At 40.0% G+C, this 23,663-nt stretch overlaps 1 protein-coding gene across 1 annotated transcript; it reads left to right on the forward strand.

Moving 5' to 3' along the window:
* The first annotated feature begins 6,562 nt into the window (after nt 1–6,562).
* LOC128196663 (uncharacterized) lies at nt 6,563–10,410 on the forward strand. Its single transcript, XM_052878160.1, has 3 exons — nt 6,563–7,587; nt 8,604–10,243; nt 10,402–10,410. The coding sequence occupies exons 2-3, from the start codon at nt 8,627–8,629 to the stop codon at nt 10,408–10,410; spliced, it is 1,626 nt and encodes a 541-aa protein (XP_052734120.1). The 5' UTR covers nt 6,563–7,587; nt 8,604–8,626.
* Nucleotides 10,411–23,663: the final 13,253 nt, after the last annotated feature.

The following is a 23,663-nucleotide window of genomic DNA, read 5'->3' on the forward strand; positions in this document are numbered from 1 at the left end:
ACGCTGCATGGAGTCTGGAGTGGGGAAACGCAGTGCAGTTTGCGTGTCACTCGGAGAGCGCGACAGTTCACTAGCGAACGCCAGGTGTCACGGCGAGAGGAGTCTGGAAAGCGTTAGTGGAATGCACGTGGCTGACGAGGAGCGGACGTTCGTTCGGCACTGGAAACAAGGCATGCATTCTCAGAAAAACTCATCTCTCGCTCTACACGCACACTCCTTTCATAATTCTGGAAAATTCTTTCTCTCCTCTTTCTCTCTACGACTTCCCCACATTCTCTCTAAGATCACCACCGTCTCATCTCCTCCGATCACGATTCCGACACCATAGAAGGACTCCTGGTGGCAAGGATTGCAAGAAGAACCGTTCGGTTTCAGAAGCTGAAGCTGATTTGATTTGGAAGAGATAAGGAACCATTGAGGGTAGAAAAACGTTAGTGGGACGAAGCCACAAAATCTTAAGTTTAAGAGGAGTTGCAGTACGGATCCGGGTAAGGGAAGCTTATATGTTTAATTTATACCTGTATGTTGTATGATCTGAGTTGCCTGTATGAAAAGTATGATGTTTGAGTTGTTATGAACGTTCACTGATATCAGATATGATTTCTGGTTTGTTAGAATGGAATCCTTTCCTTTGGAAAGAATTCTGCTCGAGAACGAGCGTCCCTATTTGAATGTCTGAGCGTTCGGTTCAGCTCAGCTGTATATAAATACCTTGAACTTTAAAATACGTAGCGCTCGGTCTTATACCAAGAGTTCGTCCTAAAGAGCGCTCGGTCTTGTACCGAACGTTCGTCCTGAATATCGTTCGGTCTTATACCGAACGTTCGTCCTAAGTAGCGTTCGGTCTTATACCGAACGTTCGTTCTAAATAGCGCTCGGTTTTATACCAAGCGTTCGTCCTAAATAGCGTTCGGTTTTATACCAAGCGTTGTCCTAAATAGCGTTCGGTTTTATACCAAGCGTTGTCCTAAATAGCGTTCGGTTTTATACCAAGTGTTCGTCCTAAATAGCGTTCGGTCTTATACCAATGCGTTCGTCATAACTTTTGCTCGGTCATCTACCTAGCGTTCGCTTTAATGTAGCGTTCGGTCTTAAACGAACGCTCGTCCTTGTACTTGATTTCTTAACGAACGTAAATAGCGTTCGTCCTAAATGGCTAGTGATTGTATATTGGCGCGTTCGGTCATTGACTGGCAGTCGTCCCATTTTAACCAAAAAGTTCCCAATTTAATTAAGTATTCCTCTTAATGTATATTCCTCCGAGTTGAGTCAACCTGACCTCTTGGTATCTAAATTATTGAGAAAATAGTCTTATCCCTTTGGAGTTTTCCTGATTGTTATTGGAGTCCTTATAAATTCTGATTTTTCACGTTCGTCCTCTTCCTTCATAAAGTTGAACGTTCGTCTTTTTAAGAATGTGGAACATAGAATGAAAATGTTATGAATAAGAAATACTAAGACGTGTGAACACTATATTACATGATTATATGATTATGGAATTTGGACGAGCGTTCCAGGGTGGAACGTCTCATGTATGTTGGATATTAAATTGGTAAAGTATGACTGTGGCTATTGCTAATGCTGGCTTGGTCCATCCTGATATTCCGTGATACTCATCTTCATATAGAGGAGAGTAGTTCATGTGTGGGAATGGTAGGAGGTCCTTAGTCCATCACTTAGCATGGGCGACGGACTAACCTCGAGTGGCAGCTGATTAGGTATATCCCGGCTACTACACCACTCGGGTGCAAGGACGCCTGTAGCTACACGGTTCATACAGTCCGGACGGTCGGTCTTATATATATATATATATTCCCATGTTACATTGTGTTAACTTGTATGTGTATGTGTAAGTTGGAATGTTGAACGTATATGTTGAATGTATGAATTAAATATTATAAGCTTACCCTTTCCTTGCATTTCCTTGTGTTGTCCATTGTATCTGTACGTTCGTCCTGTCTTGCAATGATCATCCGTGTGGATGTGAGCAGAAGGAGAAGCCACTCCAGAGGACGTGATCGAGGGAGAAGAAACTTAGTTGAAGTGGAAGTGAGAGCGGAGCAGTAGGACGTTCGTCTTTCATTTTTGTTTAGAGCGCTCGTAGATGTTTAGATTGTAAATAGGAACTTATGAGGACGTTCGGTTTTCTTTTCTTTTGTAAAAACCGTTCGTCTGATTTATTTCCTGTAACTATGATGCACTCGTTATTTTTGTACTGGAGCCGTTCGACTCTTAAATTTCTTTTAGGAATATAAAGACTGTTCAATTCGCTGTTAATTGTAATTAATTCTGATTAATAGTAAATTACTATATTTTGGGATGTTACAACATCTGACATGCAACTTTTGTTTTTGATTTATCATTTTTTCTTTTTTTGCTATTTTCGTAAAACGAGAGTTTGGCAATTTGCAAGAAAGACAAGTGACTCAAGATTGCCTTCGTCTTATTTCTGTTTTTTTTTTTTGTAATACCCTTTAGAACTCGATTTCTAGCACTACTTGGAGAAACCCTATAGTGAATGCTCGCATTCAAAGTCATGGATGAAGACGTGATACCGATGAGCATACCTTCCCCAATAGCAAGACACTTCACAACATCAAATTCCCTTGTACAATGACTTATACTTTCTTATGTGGTCCTGAAGCCCACTTCATTTCTTTATGGCGTCTATAGAGACATTGTCAAGCCCTGCCTTACTGTTGGGTTGACTTTCTTCAAACTTTAACCATCTTGCATCAATTAAAGTTTGCCTTTGCGCTTGAACGCCCTACACTTTTTGGTGGAATGACCGATAGCCTGTCCTTGGTAATCAAATTTTGTATTTGCATCATAAGTCTTGGAGCATGGAGGTTTTACAGTCTTCACGTAACAAGTAGAGACAAGGCCTTTTTACAGAAGGCTTGGTAGCAACGCGCGTAAGTCATAAGGATAGCAATGAAACTCACAGGCATTTTTCTGCCCAACGATTTGGTGAGAAGTTGAGTTTGGATCTCGTTTCCAATTATGTCTTAGAAACATTTCTGATGGAGGGTAGGCAAATGGAATTTGAGTGGTGGGACATGATTGAAATCCTCCTCCTCATCTCTTTTTAGGCTTAGACACGATTCGTTTGCATTTGTTGTCATGGTATGACCTTGTGCGATCTTTCCAATCCTCATGCTACTCTAAACCCTTTCTTCAATTATCACCAAGTTTGCGAAGTTTGAGGGAACACTACTCACCATAGGCTCATCGAAGGTGATTGCAAAGTATTTAGGAACATGGCAACCATCTCCCTGTCACTCATACAAGACTACACTTGAGTAGTAATTTTTTTCCACTTTTGGGCGTATTCTTTGAATGATTCATACTCCTTCTTTACCATGCTCCACAGTTGTAATCTTTAACGTGTCCCATCCATGTTATATTTGTACTACCTCAAGAGAGCATCCACCAAATCTCCCTAAGACCGGACGCACGAAGATTCAAGATGAGTACCCTAGTTTGGTGCCATGCCAACCAAATTCTCGGAATAAATGAATTAGCAACTTTCCATCACATGCATGAACAAACATTTTCTTCCCATGTGTTATGAGATGAGCCTTAAGACAAGTGGTCTCTCCTTGTCATCTATACTTTGGGAGGTATCACCACATTTGGGACTAAGCATAGCCCTACAATATTTTCAAACTTAAGGCTTCCTCCAACTTCTATGACTCTCGCCCTTTTCCAACATTTCCAATTTATGCCTGTCAGCCTCAAAATCCATTGGCGTAACAACATGAGCAGAAGATTTCAACTCGGGTTGCTTTGTCATTGTCTTGCTCACTACATTGGGCTGAATCATTTCTGTAAGGACCATGAAAGTGGTTGCCCTAAGCTTGTTGCCTCCTTCACTGTATTATTTTGGCCTTTTGAATGCAAAGGTGTCCCGAGTCCACTCCCAAGGGTGTAGTGTAATTCTAGGGGAGACCAATAAGGGGGGGAAAGTTTGTGCCTCTGGAACTTTCTATGGTAGTTGTGGTGCGCACGAATCTCCAGGGCTTTGTAAGGCATTCAGGACCTCTAGGATTAGGCTCATTTGTCCCTTTAGTTGTTGGATATCGACATTCATCCCTTCTCTTTGGTTCTCCAAGATTTGTTAACTGGTTCGAGTCCTTTAGGGTATCTTAGATGTTTAAATGTATTTTAGTTTTTTTTGTTTTGTTTTTTTTTTTTGTTTTTAGATGAAACAAATTAAGAAAAAAAGACAATGAAAAAGAAAAGAAAAAGAAGAGACAATGTAGTTCAAATACTCCAGTTGGAAATTATAAAGCTGTGAAAACATTACCCCAACATAGTTTGGAAATTAACACGAAACAGAGTCAATAGGGTGACTCATCATTCAGAAGTTCCAAAAAAGGGAGTCATAGGAAGTCTTGGTCAACTGACTCGGGCCTTGGGCATCATATTCTTCATTTCTCTTATCAACTTTTGCAGCAATTGAGGAAAGTTTCAATCCCCTTAGGCGGGTTAAAGATTGACACTACAGACTCCAGATCAGTTAATAACTTCGAAACACCTTCAATGGCTTCATTGGCGAGGGAAGCTAGTTGTGAGAGACTTAACATCCAATTCACCCTTGTTCAACAATATGCCCCTTCATCTGAATTACCAATTCTTGATGTCTCTTTTTTCTTAGCTCGATGACATTTCTTCTCTAGTTTTGCCACTGCTACTTTCACACTATTCATCACTATGAAATTTCTTTTCACAATTTGGGTCAGGGGGGATTAACTTGAATGGCAACTGGATTGTCTTAACTCTTTCTACGATCCATTGGCTAAGGGAATCTTTCATTACCAATCCATGATCTTGGGCCTCTCTCGCAGCGAAGAACATTGCCCCAAGCGTCCCTAACTTGATGAAGCAGTTCAACAAAGGTTCATTCCTCATAAGATCTGCAATGTGGCAAGAGATGCAGGCGTGGGCGTTACCCAGATTGCTTTTGTGCTAACACAATATTGTGATTAGTACAACATCGAATACCCATGAGGGGTACATTAGGGTACTTCCCGCAATGATATATGATATGTGGTCTTCGCTGCCAAGAAAACACACCATTTAAACCCTTCCTCCTCTGAGGCTGCACAGAGTTGTGATCATTCATTTGCCTCTTTCATCTTCGATTTACACCACAATAACTCCTCCACGTGACATGTGGCATTCAAAATGGCCTTACTCATGCGAGAGATCTTCTTTCTGCATGGCTCATAACCTTGACTAAGGGTCTTGGAAACTTCAGTTAGGACAATACTGACTGGATTCTTTAGAGCGAACTTTGTATCCCACAAATGCATTCATAGCGATATAGCCGACGAAATCCATGATATTAGAAAAGAGCATGACACCATAGAGGATAAGAGCTAGTACATTCGTAATTGTTTCCCACTTTTCCTCCTTAATCGTACGATACAGGTATCACTCTAGGTAACCCCGAGGAAGGTTCCTCGCTTTACCCTTAAGCATGAATCCTCTCTCCAACTTCATAGGGTGCACTCTTATGATTCTCACTTGCTGCAAGATATGGGTATACTGCCCGAGGTAGTTGTATAGATCTTTGCCCTCGAGAGGTTTATCTAAAATTTGCTCGAATTCCTCTACCATAGGCACCAATTGGAAATCCCAGAAAGTGAAACACCTCAATGGTGGATCATAAGATTGGGCTAAAACAGTAATGGTCAATGTTTGAACTTCCACCTCTAATAGGCTCAACAAATTCTCATACTCCTTCCTGAATGCATCCTTTTGGGTTGTCTTCATTTTGTTCAGCAGTTCTCTCAGGCCATCCATATTACCCTTCCTTACTTCAATGGCTATCCTTTCCTTTAAAATGTCTGAACTTGAACCCCCCTTGACTTCAGATCTCATGTTAATTTCCATCTTTACCTTAAGGACTTAATCACAAATTTATAATTTCTCGACTAGAATACACAAAATGTGATAAGACCATAAAAACAATGAGCAACAATGAAAGAAAGAAAATAAGATGTATAAAGAGATATAATGATATGTACAAGATGCGTGGTTTTGTTAACCTTTGTGCCCTAGAGAAGGTCCAACGGTTAAGATTCAAGGTTAGGTATATGCAATCTCACAAGGATGGTTCCCTGAGCCTAAAGATCAATGGTCACTAGAGCTATGGCTCTTCTCACCGTATCTCCACAACAGTCAGAGTAATCAACTAGATGCGGAGACACAAATGAAGATAATAGACTCTAGTTGGGATTCTCACAATAGCCAAACAGGAAGTACATCCCAGAGTGACACCGTGATGTGATCATGGATGGGCCAAGTAATGAAGAGAATAAAAGGATGACAAGAAGCATGACTAAAGGGAATCATTTTACTTCTTGTCTTCTTTACACGTTTGTATCAAAAAAAGTAGAATAGGTTCTCTTTGGGCGTGTATTTGCCTTTTGATTTCTTTCTCTTAGTTCTTGTGAATAATGGCTTATAAACTCTTCTTTCTCTTTAAGAGTAAGCAATGTGGGACTTTCCATAGCTTGGTCTTAAAAAGAATAGAAGAGAAAGTGAGCATTTTTAGGCGTGTAGCATTAGATAGCATAACTAGTTTTCATATTTTGAACTATAGGAGAACTAGTTGCCTTATAAACCCTTTGGAGTGGAGAGAATTGAGCAATGTGGGACTCAAAAGTCCCTAGAAGACCTGCAGCAGCTGCTGGACGGACTACACCCTCAAAAGTCCCACATCTCCTAGATCTTGCATCTTAGCTCACTCCAAAGGTTATATAAGAAGGCTTAGGGGTCTCCTTTTTGTACACCTTACCTTGATTCAATGAATTTGAGTTGATTTGCACTTTTGCAATCCTCTTTGAGATAGAATTCTGTCTCTAAAGTCCCAAATTTGGGCAGACCTTATCTTGTTCAAGCAAGTGGCGGTCCTCCTCTTGATGCTTATCTTGGAAGCTTGTTCAAGTGGCGCATCTTCAATTCCTAAGTTTCCTTTTCCTTAATCTCTTCCATTTTTAATTTCTTTCCCATTCTCTTAAATGTCATTTAGTATATTCTCTCTAGGTATGCACTTCCCCATCATGTGGTATCAGAGCCTTAGGTTTTTGATCTCTTAGGAATTGCATGCTAGAGTAGAATAGCTTAGATATGTTCATTTTCGCTGAGCCATTTTCTGTCTCGCCCAGCCTCTGCGTGAAAATACAGTAAACTTGTATGATTTAGTTTAGCTTCATTTCTTGTCCGTTTTCCATGAAATATTTTTTCCTACTTTCGTCTGGATGTCTAGTTTCATGAATATATTTTACTTTTCTCAAATTCGTTCTGTACTGTTCCCAGTAAATTTTTTTCTCCACTGTGTTCATCCAGTTTTCTGCTGTTGAATTAATACTCCACTGTTTTGCTTTGTTGTTGGCTGTTTGGACATTTTGGTGGCTGGAATTGCTCCCTGGACGTTGCTACACCCTCTCAATACTCTTAAGCAAGGAATCAACACTTCAAATCAATGCTTTGAGGGACTAAACCGTGACTGTCCAGAGCCTTGTGCAAGTAGACATTTCATCAAACAGCAACAATGCTATTGGAGGTCTTCAACAAGTAGGTGTCCTATTTCCTTTTGTTTGTTTGTTCCAGCTTTAATTTCTTGTCTTGGCTGGATTGTATGTGTCTTTTCTTGCTTATTAGCTTTGAATTGAGTCATATGTTTGTTCCTCTTTAGGAGTTTTCTAGAGTATTTTTCTGAAATTGCATAGCTAAGAGTATTTTTACATCTCCTTGCTTGTATGATGAATTGAGCTTGATCATCATTGGATTTAAGCGTGTGAACCTTGCTTATTTGTTCTGTATAAATAGAGGCTATAAACCATTACAATTGTGCTTCCAATCAAACACATCTTCTTCATTAAAGTGGCTTGGCCGAGACATTTTACCAAGTGCTGTTTGCTGTATCAAAATAAAATCAACAAAAAAATTGGTTGCTGTTTGGTGTGCTTGGCCGAGAGTTTTCTCATTGATTGGTGTGTTTGATTGCTTCATTTAGAGCCTCTTTTTCATTTCCAATACAGAATATTTTGGTTTGAGGTTTGCCAAAATTATTTCCAGCATTAATTCGGTCTTGCTCTTCATGTATGCGTAGCATGTTGATGTGATTTTGCTCCTTAGTTGTGTTAATTTTCTTTGCTGTCTTGTTCATTTTGTGCCACTGTTTTGCCTCCATTTTTCTTGCTGTTTTGTCTTCATAAAATCATTAGATTGCTGCCTCCTTATTGTGTGCCAAGTTTCTTGATTTTTTAGGTTCCATTTTCATCATTTGTCTTGTAGTTTTCATTCATTCTTTGGCTTCTACCATGGGCTGTCTTGATTTGGCTTCTTTGCATTGAGGGTGGATTGTACATCTTTCCATTTGCTTTGGACTCGAGTTGGTGCTCTCAAAGTGGACTTGTGAGACATTTTACTATCTTAAAAGAAGGGTGCTGCCCTTTCCTTTTTTCTTTGAGACACTTGCCGTGAGTTTTGAACCATTTCATTGCTTTATTTGAGTGAAACCGTGACCAGAATTGTGGCTGCTGTATTGCCGTGATTTTTCATTGGTTCTAACCTGTTTTTGGTGTTAGTTTTTTGTGGTTGTTGCCTTACCATGTCTGCAGGTTCCAGCCGTGCTTCATTTCATGGCGATAGCCCCCATGGAAGTCCTTCTAGCAAGTTTGATGTGATGCAGGCTTTCCAACAAATGCAACATCAACTTGATGCTATGAGCAAGCGGTTAGACGCGGACACAAAGGCTAAAGGGAAGCAATCTCATGGTCATGAGCATGGTTCATCCAAGAAAAAGCAAGAAGACAAAGCTTTGGATCCCAACCTTGCAATGCCAAAGTTGTCTTTGCCAAGTTTCAAGGGAGATACCGATCCTAGTGTATTTTTAGAGTGGATAGCTAAAGTAGAACAAGTTTTTAGTTTGTATGATGTAGATGGACATTTGCGTGTAAAGTTAGCTACTTTAGCTTTAGAGGGATACGCCATGCAATGGCTAACTAGGATGAACATTACCAGGGGCTCACCCGCGAGCTCTTGGGAACATTTTCGGTGCTTGTTGTACCAGCGATTCGTACCTCCATACTACCATAGGGACCTCCTGATTAAGCTCCAACGGCTTACTCAGGGTAGACGAAGTGTGGAGGAATATGCGCGTGAGCTCGAAGTGCTCTTATACCATACTAACACTAATGAGACTGACCACGCGAAAATAGTTAGATTTATTAGCGGTCTCAATAGAAACATCCAAGATGTTGTAGAGCTCCATGATGATGAGGATTTAGATGTTGTGGTACATCGGGCTATGAAAGTAGAGAGACAAATTTTAAGAAAAGAATCCTACCGCAACAAATTTTCCACTTCTTCAAAAGATAATTTTTACAAAACCTCATCATCAAGGGACAAAGAAAAGGATGTTTCTAGAGAGATTCCTCATAAATCTCGGCCATCTTCTACTAACCCCGCGCCTTCTTCTTCTAAACCTAAGTCACCAACGCGACCTAGTCAAGTCAAATGTTTTAAGTGCTTAGGTCATGGTCACATTGCATCTGCATGCCCAAACAAGAGGGCAATGTGCATTAGGGGAGAAGAGGTTATCACCGATGACTCTCCTCCTTCTTCACCTTCACACACTTCTCACTCTTCTTCTTCCTCTAGTGAAGATGAGTACAAGGTTCCATTTGATGGCGACCTACTAGTTATAAGACGTCTCTTGGGTCAAGTCCACACGGACTTTGACACCACTCAAAGAGAAAATATTTTTCACACTAGATGTCTTATAGCTAGCAAGGTTTGCTCCATGATCATAGACGGGGGAAGTTGCACTAATGTAGCTAGCACACGTGTAGTGGAAAAGCTCAAGCTACCCACTATTGCGCATGCCAAGCCATACAAACTTCAATGGTTAAGTGAGGAGGGTGAAATCTTGGTCAATAAGCAAGTCCATATTTCCTTTTCTATTGGCAAGTATCAAGATGAGGTTCCTTGTGATGTTGTACCCATGGAAGCTACTCACATTCTATTAGGACGACCATGGCAATTTGATAGAAATGTTCAACATGATGGTCTTACTAATAGGATGACATTCACTTACCAAGGGCGCAAGGTCATATTAAAACCTCTCACTCCAAAGGAAATACATGAGGACCACCTCATCATGAAGTCCAAGAGAGGTGAAGAAAAGGAGAAGGTCAAGAATAATCTCCTCATCTCTCATAAAGAGGTAATTAAAGTTATTGAAAAGAGGGAACCTATCTTTTGTGTTGTTCCGTCCCAATGTCTTACATCCACTCCTATTATTACGTCTTCCAAGCTAGATAGTTTGCTAGAGGAGTTCCAAGATGTGTTTCAAGATCCTCCAAATGGTTTACCACCTATTAGAGGAATTGAACACCAAATTGATTTTCTACCAGGAGCATCTCTTCCAAACCGTCCAGCCTATAGAACAAATCCCATGGAAACACAAGAAATACAAAGACAAGTAGAGGGGTTGTTGTCCAAAGGGTGGGTGCGAGATAGCATGAGTCCATGTGCTATGCCGGTCATACTTGTTCCTAAGAAAGATGGTTCATGGCGCATGTGCACAGATTGTAGGGCCATTAATAACATCACCATTAAGTATAGGCATCCCATTCCTAGGTTAGATGATTTATTAGATGAGCTTCATGGATCCACTATATTTTCCAAAATTGATCTTAAGAGCGGATATAATCAAATTCGAATCAAAGAAGGGGATGAATGGAAAACCGCTTTTAAAACCAAATTTGGACTATATGAGTGGCTTGTCATGCCTTTTGGTTTGACTAATGCTCCTAGCACATTCATGCGTCTCATGCATCATGTTTTAAGACCTTTCATAGGCAAATATGTAGTGGTCTATTTTGATGACATTCTCATTTATAGTGTGTCTCTAGATGATCATTGCATCCATGTTAGGAGTGTTCTTCAAGCTTTAAGGGAGGCATCATTGTTTGCTAATTTAGAGAAGTGCATCTTTGGCATGGAGCAAGTAGTTTTTCTAGGCTTTGTTATTAGCTCCCAAGGAGTTAAAGTCGACTCCTCCAAAATTGATGCTATTAGGGAATGGCCTATTCCTCAAAACATCAAGGATGTGAGGAGTTTTCATGGCCTAGCTAGTTTTTACCGTCGCTTTGTGCCTAATTTCTCTTCTCTCGCCGCTCCTTTAAGTGACATAGTAAAGAAGGATGTAGGTTTTAAGTGGGGGGATGAACAACAAAAGAGTTTTCAAGTCCTTAAAGACAAGTTAACTCATGCTCCCATTTTAGCCTTACCCGACTTTTCTAAGTCATTTGAAGTTAAGTGTGATGCTTCTAATGTAGGCATTGGGGCCGTGCTTCTTCAAGAAGGACACCCTATTGCTTACTTTAGTGAGAAGCTTAAAGGGAGTCACTTAAATTATTCCACTTATGATAAGGAATTATATGCTCTTATTCGAGCTTTGCAAACTTGGCAACATTACTTACTTTCTAAAGAGTTTGTGATACATAGTGATCATGAAACTCTAAAACATTTGAAAAGCCAAGGCAAGCTCAATAAGAGACATGCTAAGTGGGTGGAATTCTTAGAACAATTTCCTTATGTAATCAAACACAAGAAGGGTTCTTCTAATGTAGTTGCGGACGCACTATCAAGAAGACATACTCTTTTGACTACTCTTGAAACCAAGTTTCTTGGGTTTGATCACATAAAGGAATTGTATCAAGATGATAGTGATTTCTCTTCTTTGTTTGACCAATGCACTCATGGACCACACAAGGATTTTTTCATTAGCAATGGTTTTCTTTTCAAAAATAAATGCCTTTGTGTGCCCAAGAGCTCATTGCGTCTTCTTTTAATTAAGGAAGCACACGAGGGAGGTTTGATGGGGCACTTTGGGATTACAAAAACTTTAGCTATTCTTCATGAGCATTTCTATTGGCCACATATGCATAAACATGTAGCTAAGTTTTGTAGTCAATGCATTCCATGTAAGCATGCTAAATCCACCACCCACCCTCATGGCTTGTATACTCCTTTACCCGTGCCTAGTAGTCCTTGGGTTGACATTTCTATGGATTTTGTTTTGGGCTTACCTAGGACACAGCGAGGGATGGATTCTATCTTTGTGGTAGTGGACCGTTTTTCAAAGATGGCACACTTTATTCCCTGCCACAAAGTAGATGATGCGGTACACATTGCTAATTTATTTTTTAGAGAGGTTGTTCGACTGCATGGTTTGCCTAAGACAATAGTTTCTGATAGAGATTCCAAGTTCCTTAGTCATTTCTGGCGATCTTTGTGGAACAAGTTGGGTACTAAACTTCTTTTCTCTACAACTTGTCATCCACAAACCGATGGTCAGACTGAGGTGACTAATAGAACTTTGGGACAATTGTTGAGATGTTGTCTTGAGGGCAATCCACGCCAGTGGGAAGAGTTGCTACCCCATATTGAGTTCGCTTATAATAGGGTTGTCAACTCTACTTCCACTCATTCTCCTTTTCACATTGTCTATGGGTTTAATCCCCTTACTCCATTGGATCTTCTTCCCCTTCCCGACCTTGAGTCCATGTGCTTAGATGGTGTGACCAAAGCGCAATTCATTAAAGATTTGCATAGTCTTGTTAAGACGCGCATTGAACACACCAATCAAAAGCATGCATCTAGTGTCAATAAGCGTAGGAAAAAGGTTACTTTCTCTCCTGGTGATTGGGTATGGGTTCATTTGCGCAAGGATAGATTTCCTTCGCAACGGAAATCCAAACTCAATCCTAGAGGCGATGGTCCTTTTCAAGTCCTCCGCAAAATAAATGATAATGCATATGAGATTGATTTGCCTAACACTTATACTGTACATCCTACTTTTAATGTGGCTGATCTTTCTCCTTTTGCAGATTTCACAGATTCGTGGTCGAATCTTCTCCAACCTGGGGGGGATGATGTGATCATGGATGGGCCAAGTAATGAAGAGAATAAAAGGATGACAAGAAGCATGACTAAAGGGAATCATTTTACTTCTTGTCTTCTTTACACGTTTGTATCAAAAAAAGTAGAATAGGTTCTCTTTGGGCGTGTATTTGCCTTTTGATTTCTTTCTCTTAGTTCTTGTGAATAATGGCTTATAAACTCTTCTTTCTCTTTAAGAGTAAGCAATGTGGGACTTTCCATAGCTTGGTCTTAAAAAGAATAGAAGAGAAAGTGAGCATTTTTAGGCGTGTAGCATTAGATAGCATAACTAGTTTTCATATTTTGAACTATAGGAGAACTAGTTGCCTTATAAACCCTTTGGAGTGGAGAGAATTGAGCAATGTGGGACTCAAAAGTCCCTAGAAGACCTGCAGCAGCTGCTGGACGGACTACACCCTCAAAAGTCCCACATCTCCTAGATCTTGCATCTTAGCTCACTCCAAAGGTTATATAAGAAGGCTTAGGGGTCTCCTTTTTGTACACCTTACCTTGATTCAATGAATTTGAGTTGATTTGCACTTTTGCAATCCTCTTTGAGATAGAATTCTGTCTCTAAAGTCCCAAATTTGGGCAGACCTTATCTTGTTCAAGCAAGTGGCGGTCCTCCTCTTGATGCTTATCTTGGAAGCTTGTTCAAGTGGCGCATCTTCAATTCCTAAGTTTCCTTTTCCTTAATCTCTTCCATTTTTAATTTCTTTCCCATTCTCTTAAATGTCATTTAGTATATTCTCTCTAGGTATGCACTTCCCCATCACACCGCTACACAACCCCTTTAATTTTAAGTTGCGCTCAGACCCGGGTATAGGGCCTCACTCATGATATGCATAATGTGTGGAGGGAGATTATAATGCAAAACAACACTTGCAAAATAAACACAAATAAGTAGATATATCAAACATAGATAAGGAACAATTATTTCAAACATATTGAACAAGTAAAAGAAACTCACATGCAATTATTCCAAATATCAAACATAGATAAGAAAAAAGGGAAAAACACAAAGAAAAACCACATCGAATTGGCGTATCTAATTAAATGGCCTGACTCTCTAGCGTCCCCAGCGGAGTCGCCATCTGTCGCAACCGGAAATCGCGACAGGACGACGATCCAAAAAAAGATGGGTTTTTTAGAGAAAGAGATTTGGAGTCGCCACCATAGTTTATTATGGAAAACTACGGAAAAACCAAAAAAAAACGATAAGGCATGGTCTACGAAAACCAGATTCTGGGTTCGGGAGTCGGTTACGTATAGGGAAGGTATTAGCACCCTACAACGCCTGCCCGAAGGCAGTACCTTTAACTAAATACGCGAATATGATGTGGTTTTCAAAATGTTTAACTATCCCCTAAAATAATACTCTAAATAAACAAAATATATTTTTTAATTTTTTTGGGGGACGAAACAAACAAGTCTAATAGATATAAATAAAACAAAGGGGTGTGGACTATCATACAAGGGGTTACATGCAATAAAAACTAACTAATAAAAAGAAAACAAAAACATAAAAATAAAGCAAGAGAAAAGCCTAACATGAATAGGGGTACAAAGATAAAAACCAGAGGTGTGGAGTGAAATTGAGGCTCTTTAGTTTGGACCCAAATCCTTTTTTTTATTTTTATTACTGGCAGAAAGGCTTAAGCCCAAATGCAAGAGGTGTAAATGGAGTTGCCAGTGGTGTTTAAACCACTTTTCTTTCTAATAACGGACTGGGCCTAAGCCCAAGCGGAAAGCACTGTGAAAGGGAAAACCGGGGGTGCAAGGAGGAATATCTTTCTTTGTTTTTGGTGTGGGTTTGGCCCAATTTTGTCCAGAAAACCCTAGGGGTTTGCCATCTCCCCTTCATTCCCCACACTATTCTCATTCTCCAGAGACCCCAAGTCCGTTTCCCCTCACGGAGATTCACCGCCGCTCCAACCAGAACCAGCCACCGCAAGTTGCCGTCCAGACCGTCGCTAGCTCTAACGCCTGTCGTCGACACCATCATCGGCCACCGCTCTAGCTCTTCCACTCTTCCTTTCTCGGGTGCGAGAGAGGAGCTCGCTTTTCTCCCTGCAACGTCGTCGCCGCTGCCTCCACCGAAGTCAGCCGACGCGGGTCGCGGTGCAAGGTCCCGCCAGCGTCGTTGTTCGCCATAGGGGGAATCGCTAGCCACTGCATCGGATCCTCCTCTTTGCTTATCTTCTCCGCGCGTGAGGGAGATGATCATCTTCTTCCTTTCTCGGCAGCCAGCGGCCGGTAACAGGGGATTGGCGGATTGGATGGGGAACGGTGAGGGAGATTCACGGTGGCTGAGTCAATTCTCGCGTGGGAAAGATGTTGAAGCTACTGTTTGGGTGATTGGATCAGCCGAATTGAAGAAGGATTGTAGAGTTTATGGCGGCTTGGCTATCTCTGGTTTTGAATTTGGTTTTGTAGGTTGAGGGTGAGGGTCCTGATGTATAAATGGAAGGTGGGAAAATGATGGATGATGAATTCAGATGAATAAAAATGGTGAAGGTTATTTGAGGTTGTGCGTGGTAGGTGGGTGGATATGGGTTATTGGTGAGATGGGTGAAATTGAACTCGATGTTAATTTGACCTTATCTGTTTTTTTTTTAATGTAGGGGAAATAGGAGAGAAGGATGAGAATGGAAATGGTGGAAAGGTGTTGATGATAGTCGTGGGTGTCAAGATGGCTGTGGCAGTGGGTGAATATGGATGATGGGTTGGAGGCAATGGAGTTGAGAGTGAAAAAGGAAAAGTGGTTGGGGTGGTTACGGGTAAGGTTTGTAGTGACGGGAGAGCCCGTGCCCCTAGGTCTTGGTCATGAGGTGTTGTAGATGAGAATGAAGAGGAAAGGGATGAAGATGATGATCGATACCAGTCAACATAAACCAAATCCACAACACTAAAAATGCACTCAACGACAGTCATACGCAAGCCTAGCAACTTCAACAGAGATACGTGCAAGAGCAAGCAAACAACTCACTAAAACAACATTACTTACCTCTCGAAGACCCGCTTGCTATGGTCAACCATGCGTCTCCAATGAATCCCCTTCTCCCTTGAGTAGGTGACTTCTCCCTTCTCTTTGTTGTGAATAATGTCTCTTGTTCTTCTTTGTAGGTGCCAATGGTGAAGGTGACAGTGTGTGAAATCCTCACAGAGACTCTTGGAGCTCCTGTGTTATTGCTTGGCGTCTCCAGCGACGGCTGCCAGGAGTGGAGTTGGTGCTGGTAGTGATGATGCCCAGATAGCTCGTCTCTAGCTCTTGATGAAGCAAAGTTTTTTTCTTGCTTTCTGATCCTCCTCTCCCAAACAAATCTACCCCCTCCTTTTCTCCTCTTGTGCCCTTTTCTTGTGCTTCTTCTGTATGTGCCAAATTGTCTTGTACCAAATCCGTACGCCCAAACGTCTCTGCCAATCCGTATGCCAAAACCGCCTCTGCCACCACTTTTGCTCTCTACAGAAAATAGTTTCTGTCCCTCTCGCTCCAACACACGCAAACATTTTTTTTCTTTCTTTTTTTTTTAAGTTATATTAATTATATTAAAATAAAATAAAATATAAAGAGGTAAAACAAAACAAAAAAATAAAAAAGAAATAATAAATAAAGGGAAGAATAAAATAAAATAAGATAACTTATATGAATAAACGTAGAATAAAAACAAAATAATAATAGATAAAAAAAATAAATAAAAATGAAAATAAAAATAAAAATAAAAACAACAATATAAATAAAAATAAATAAATAATGAAACCTAGGAGAATAGACTACAGTAAAAATCCAAAAATGATCCGGACGAAATTGGGTGTTGACATCGTCAAACTTCACCTTTACCAAAAAGGGTTCATGCCTAATTACACGGTTTGGACATTTCATGGTGAAGAAATTCCTTTGACCTCCACTGCAGCTGAAAAGCGGCTTACATCAGGTTCGAATACTATTGTACATACATCTGAGATAGATCAATTTGCCTATATGCAAGAGATGGTCGACAATGCTCTTCGTCACCATGCTGAACAACAAGCAAATGATAGTCATGATGAAGAGCCTCCAAATGAAACGACTCAGAGGTTTTACAATTTACTTACAGAGGCAAATCTACCTATATTTGAAGGTTCATCTCAGTCAAAATTGTCAGTGTGCATTAGACTCATGGTTGGAAAATCTAATTGGAACGTTCCCATTCAAGCAGTGGACTTCTATACAAAATTGATGTTAGATTTGACACCACCAAACAATTTTATGCCAAAGAATTATTACCAAGCCAAAAAATGTGTTTCAAAGTTGGGATTGGAAGTCAAGAAGATTGATTGTTGTGTTAATGGATGTATGTTATTCTATGACAATGACAGTGGTAAAAATGATGCATTGTTGGTTGAATGCAAGTTTTGTGGCTCACCTCGATATCATACAATGCAATCTGGATGGAGGCAAAAAAAACCAATTCCCTTAAAGTCCATGTTCTACTTGCCTATAATTCCAAGATTACAAAGAATGTTTACTTCAATGCAAACATCAGAACACATGACATGGCATGATGGTAAAAAAACTGAAGGATTTTTGCATCATCCTTCTGATGGTGAAGCTTGGAAGCACTTCAATCGTAAACATCCATACTTTTCTAGTGAACCACGTAACGTCAGACTTGGTCTATGCTCTGATGGGTTTACCCCGTACATTCAGGCGTCTACATCACCATATTCATGCTGGCCTGTGATAGTTACCCCATACAATCTCCCACCTGAGATGTGTATGACAAAGCCTTACATGTTTTTATCGTGTATAATACCAGGTCCATCTAATCCCAAATCATTGATTGATGTTTATTTGGAGCCTTTGATTGATGATTTGAAGAAGTTATGGAATGGTGTTTGGACGTATGACGTTTCAAGGAAGCAAAATTTCCTTATGAGGGCAGCCTTGATGTGGACTATTAATGACTTCCCAGCGTATGGCATGTTATTTGGTTGGAGCACGCATGGTCGATTAGCTTGTCCACATTGCATGGAACATACAAAGTCATTCCAATTGAGTTATGGTCGGAAAAGTAGTTGGTTTGACTTCCATCGACGGTTCTTGCCCATTGATCACCCCTTTAGAAGAAACAAAAAGGCATTTCGCAAAGGGCAGGTTGAAACGGATATGCCCCGCCGAAGTTGACTAGATCACACATTTGGAGAAGAGTGAAAGACTATCCAAAAGTCACTGAATATGGTAAAAATAGGATATAAGGGTTTGGAGAATGGCATAATTGGACTAAAAGAAGCATATTCTGGGAACTTCCCTATTGGAAAGACAACTTGCTAAGACACAACCTCGATGTCATGCACACCGAAAAAAATTTCTTTGACAATGTCTTCAACACAGTTATGAATGTTATAGGTAAGACAAAAGATAATGAGAAAGCAAGAAAAGATTTACCTTTGTATTATGGACGAAAAGACTTAGAGTTGAAGGCGCAAGGTAACAACCGATTATTTAAACCAAAAGCAAATTACACCATGTCAAAAGACGAGCAAGAATAGTGTGTGGATGGATCAAGGAGCTTAGAATGCCAGATGGATATGCTTCTAACTTGTCCATATGTGCCAATGTTCAGAACAGTACTATTCAAGGGTTGAAGAGTCATGATTGTCATGTATTCATGGAGACTTTATCCCTCTTGCGTTCAGTTGTTTGCCAATGCACGTGTTAAATCCACTGATAGAAATCAGTAACTTCTTTAAAGATTTGTGTTGCACGACACTAAAGGAGAATTCCCTTAAAAAGATGGATGAAAATATCCCAATTATTCTCTGCAAATTAGAAAGAATATTCCCTCCTGCATTCTTTGATTCAATGGAGCATATTCCAATTCATCTTGCATATGAAGCTTGGCTTGGGGGACCTGTGCAATACAGGTGGATGTATCCATTTGAAAGGTTTATGGGAGAATCCAAACATTCAGTTAAAAATAAAGCTAGAGTAGAAGGCTCAATTTGTGCAGCTTACTTGCACAGAGAGACAACATATTTTTGTTCACATTATTTCAAAAACTTCATGTTGTCCACCACTCATGTCAAAAATGAAATGCAATGGCAAGTTGAACCACGTGAAGGTGCATTATCAATTTTCCGACAATCAGGCCGTCACGTAGGGAAAGAATTCACTCATTGGTTAACTGATGTTGAATTCAACTCTACCGATGTCCATGTCTTAATCAATTGTAGTGAAGTAAAGTCGTACCTTGAGTATGTCACCATCCATCTCTTATCTTTCCAATGGTACAATTGTTATACACTAATGAATTTCATTTGTACCAGCTCATTTGTTGTGGCTGAGCAAGTCGCAGAAGGAAATACTTCTACTAGAATACACTCAGAGTTTCCCCATTGGTTTAGAAATCAGGTTCGTACTTTTTCCTACATTTAGAGCAAGGTTAATTTGACTCTTGCTTTTATAATTTTGTTAGTACCTTTGTAGGTTTTTAATCAGGCATTAACTCCCACGGTTCAAGAGTTAAGACATCTCTCGAATTGGCCAATGAGATGTGTCAAAGAATGGCACACTTACTTCACCAATGGTTACAAATTCCATATACATGAATGGTCTAAAGGAAAGAAAACATCAAATTGTGGTATGTATGTGAAGGGCCTAACAAAGGGTTGTTATGATGATTTCTACGGCATCATTCATAAAATATATGAGCTAGAGTACAACAGCACTACTTCTCGAAATAGAGTAGTACTTTTTTATTGTGAATGGTTTGATCCTTCTAGAGCTGGTACTAGAGTCGATCCACGCTTTAATATTGTCGAACTCAACCAGAGATTAAGATATGGACCGTTTGATCCTTTCATTCTACCAACTAATGTCAGACAGGTTTATTATGTGTCATATCCACCATTCCATAATATTGACAAGCGTGGTTGGGCCGTAGCAATACAAATCAAGCCTAGAGGTCGCATTGACTCAAATGAGGTTGAGGAAGATGTTGCCTACCAACTTGACCAAATGTCACAACCACAAGATATTATTGAAGTTGAACGTATAACCGCATTGGTCGACCCTGATGGTGATGGAGATGAATTAGAAGCAACAATAGAAGGTGATGAAGAACAAGAAGAAGAGGAAGAAGAAGAAGAAGAAGAAGAAGATGATGATGATGACGACGACGAAGAAGAAGAAGAAGATGATGATGATAATGATAATGACGATGATGAAGAAGAAGAAGATGAAGATGAAGATCATGATGACGACGATTGAATGTTGGACATCTATTGTAGCAAATTGAACTATCATTTGAATAGAGTTATCTAAAATACCATCTTAAAAGTTGTATGCAATTATTTATACATTGACTTTAAAAACCATTAATCCTTCCTTATTCATTTCTATTTTTTCGCTTTATTTGTAACCATTTCAATGCAGCAATGACAAGACAAGGTTCAGAACGTCCTGATAAAGGAAAGGGGGGTAGCAAGGCCTAGAAAGAGGCAACGGCAAGCACCAAAGTATGTACTTAGGGTGCCTGCTAGACTACCTACCACTACTGCCCGCAGTATATCATTTATGGGGCCTCCTCCTATCCCTACAATACAGCCTCCTACCCCTACAGCAGACCCTACTCCTACCTCTGCAATACACCCTACTCCTACTCCTGCAGTACACCCTTCTACTACCCCTGCAGCAGACCCTCTTCCTCCTCCTGTGATTATAACCCCCACTCCTCCCCCTATGGTTATTACCCCCAGTCCTCTCCTTGACCCTACTTCTATACCTTCCTCATCTTGTATACTGTCTTTTGAGACTGTCACACCATCTGCTGATCCAGATTCAAGTGGTGATGGTGAAGGTCTTGACCCGCCCCTCCATGATCGACCATGGATTGAGCCGTATGGTAAAGGGTAAGATTTTAATCTCTTGATATAATTTGATGTTTAAACCCTATTGTAATTCAAATTACTTTTATTATGCAGGTTCATTCCATCTAGGGTTGCTTCCTAGGCCATCACACGTTCAATTAAGCAACAGTTTTTAAGTCCATGGCCTACTTGGGGAGCAATACCTGATGACGACAAAAAGCCATTCTGGGAGCGCTTTCAGGTGAACAATCCATTAAACTAATTGTCCCTCTTATTTTAGTATGTTCATTAATCAATGTTTGTTCTGTTTAATGTTACAGATGAAGGTGTAGTGGAAACCTGAACATGAAACACAGATACAAAGAAATTTCCACAAGAAAGCATCTCATCGGCTGTCAAAGATGTTTTGGGATGCCCGCAATGCAAGAGAGCGCCCTTACTGGCTGGGTGAACAAACTTGGAACTCTTTACTAGCTCATTGGAATACAGTAGAGTTTCACAATAAGTGTGCCAAAGCCTAGAGGAACAGAGCATTTGAAAAGGGTGGCACCCTGCATACTGGTGGGTCGATAACTATTCATGAGCATGCCATTCGTGTGGTATAATTTCATTACATAACTTTTTCTTTCATATATAAGTTATGTATTTTCTATTTCATATGTACACTTCTAATTCTAAATTATGTTACAGGCACAAGCTCTGGGACGAGCGGTCCATGTTGATGAGGTCTTTGCACATACTTATGTAAGGAAGGGCACTAATCAATTCATTGATGAAAGATCTCGGAAGACTCATGTAAGCAAATAACACTATTACTATTACTAATTTTTCATTTATGTTATTCTATCATTCCCTAACATTGCTTTTAATGTTTCAATAGAAAGAATTTTCTGCGAGACTTTCACAGGTTAGATCTGAACATGAGTCAGCTCCTACACCAGATGATGGCAGTAATGCAGAAGATGACATCCGTAGGACACAGTGCTGGGTCGACATCGTTGGTGGGAAGAAAAAGGAACGAGTGTACGGTGCAGGACAACTTGTTGCAAACTATACAACATCGAGAGGAGGTACTCTGAAGCACCAACCTTCTTCTTCCACTACTACTCCTGACGAGGTTGTTCTCCGCCTCACGCAGGCACTAGAGCAACGTGACCAGGAAATCACTGATTTGAGAGCAGAGTTTACAAACTTTAAGGCCCTGGTCATGAGAGTGTTGCCTGATACTTCACAAGATGAATTCAATATCCCTCCGACCCAGCCACGCACCTCCTCGTCACCCGCTGTCCCTCAGCAGCCCACATTAGTCCAACCCTCATCAGCCCAACCCACACCAATCCAACCATCTATAGAGGAGTAGGATGATGAAGATCATTCTGATGATAACTATGTACATTATTAGTTTCATTTTGTTATTAGTTGTTATAGAAACATTTGGATATTACAACATTTGGAGTTTACATCATTTGGATGTTAGATCAATTGGATGATTTGGATGTTAGAACATCATTATGTTACATTGTTTTATGTTTTAAATATAAATACATGTTCTATGGATTAATGGATGTTTTATGGATTTTGATCAATGATTGCATTATTGAGATGCACATTATGCAGGTCTGTATGTGCTTGAAAACTATTATGCAAGTCTGTTTGTGTTGTGAACAGTTTGGTTTCATAAGAAATACAATTGTGCCTTAGATCTGCCTCCAACTTACTGAAGGCTTTTGCCCTTTGATAACTACCCACGTTCGGTTATTACCGAAAGCTTTTGCCCTTCGGAAATTATCGAAGGCTTCTGACCCTCGGTAATTACCGAAGGCTTTTGGCCCTCGGTAATTACCGAAGGGCGGAAGCCCTCAGTAAATGTTAGACAAGGGATTTACCGAGGGTTCTTTGGTCGTCGATAAGCCGTCTGTAATTACCTTTTACCGATGGTTTTGGACTGTTTCCGAGGGTTTCTGACCTTCGATAATGCCCTTCTTTTTTGTAGTGGGCTCTGAACCAAGTTGGCTCACGAGTTTTAATATATTTTGCACTAGTTACATTGTTTCAACATAATTATACAAACATTGTAATAAGAGGAAAAATATCTTAATATGAATAGCTTTTATGACAAGCCAAATAATTAGAAAGGAAAACTAAAGAAAAACTGTGTGGTGTTTATATATATATATATATGACTATAATTTTTTAAAAATTTAAAAGAGAACAAGTTTTAAGACGACGGATATTGGACACCAAGGGGATATGTACATACATATTTCTTCTCAATACCCAATTAAAAGAATTAGATATTATTTATATTCACGCTTATAACCAATCAATATAAAATTCTCACCAGTATAGATAATACTCACATATACGGATTTATTTTGCATCTGTATACAGGATGTATCAATTGTCCAGTTCTAGGAGAAAGTGGACTAAGTTACAATCATATAATAATGAAGACTACTAAATGATTTGTCTTCAGATTTATTTTTTAATTAGCCAGAAAATATTATTAAAATTATAAAATGTAAACTACATTTCATATTTATTAGTATAACATCTGAAAGATACGGGTACAAAGATTTACAAAAAAAATCGAAAGTATATTATACCTGTTACTATGGGCTCATAGCCGACCGATCGGTAAAATCAGTCCCGACCGATGATACTTCGCAGGTCACTTCAAACCCTACGCAAATGTACTTTGCTAGGACTTGGGGGGCTGGTGTTACTACCGAGGGCAGGCAACCGACTGCAGAGAGTGTTCTACCGAGGGTAGGTAGCCGACCGCGGGGTTTGTTACTACCGAGGGTAGGCATATGAGTGTCGTGTGCCTCTACCGAGGGTAGATA

The sequence above is a fragment of the Vigna angularis genome, chromosome 5 (assembly GCF_016808095.1).
Source record: "Vigna angularis cultivar LongXiaoDou No.4 chromosome 5, ASM1680809v1, whole genome shotgun sequence".
Lineage (NCBI taxonomy): Eukaryota > Viridiplantae > Streptophyta > Magnoliopsida > Fabales > Fabaceae > Vigna > Vigna angularis.

What these genes read in the sequence shown, in the direction of transcription:
- LOC128196663 (XM_052878160.1), top strand. Translation starts at nt 8,627, where the DNA reads ATGTCTGCAGGTTCCAGCCGTGCTTCATTTCATGGCGATAGCCCCCAT.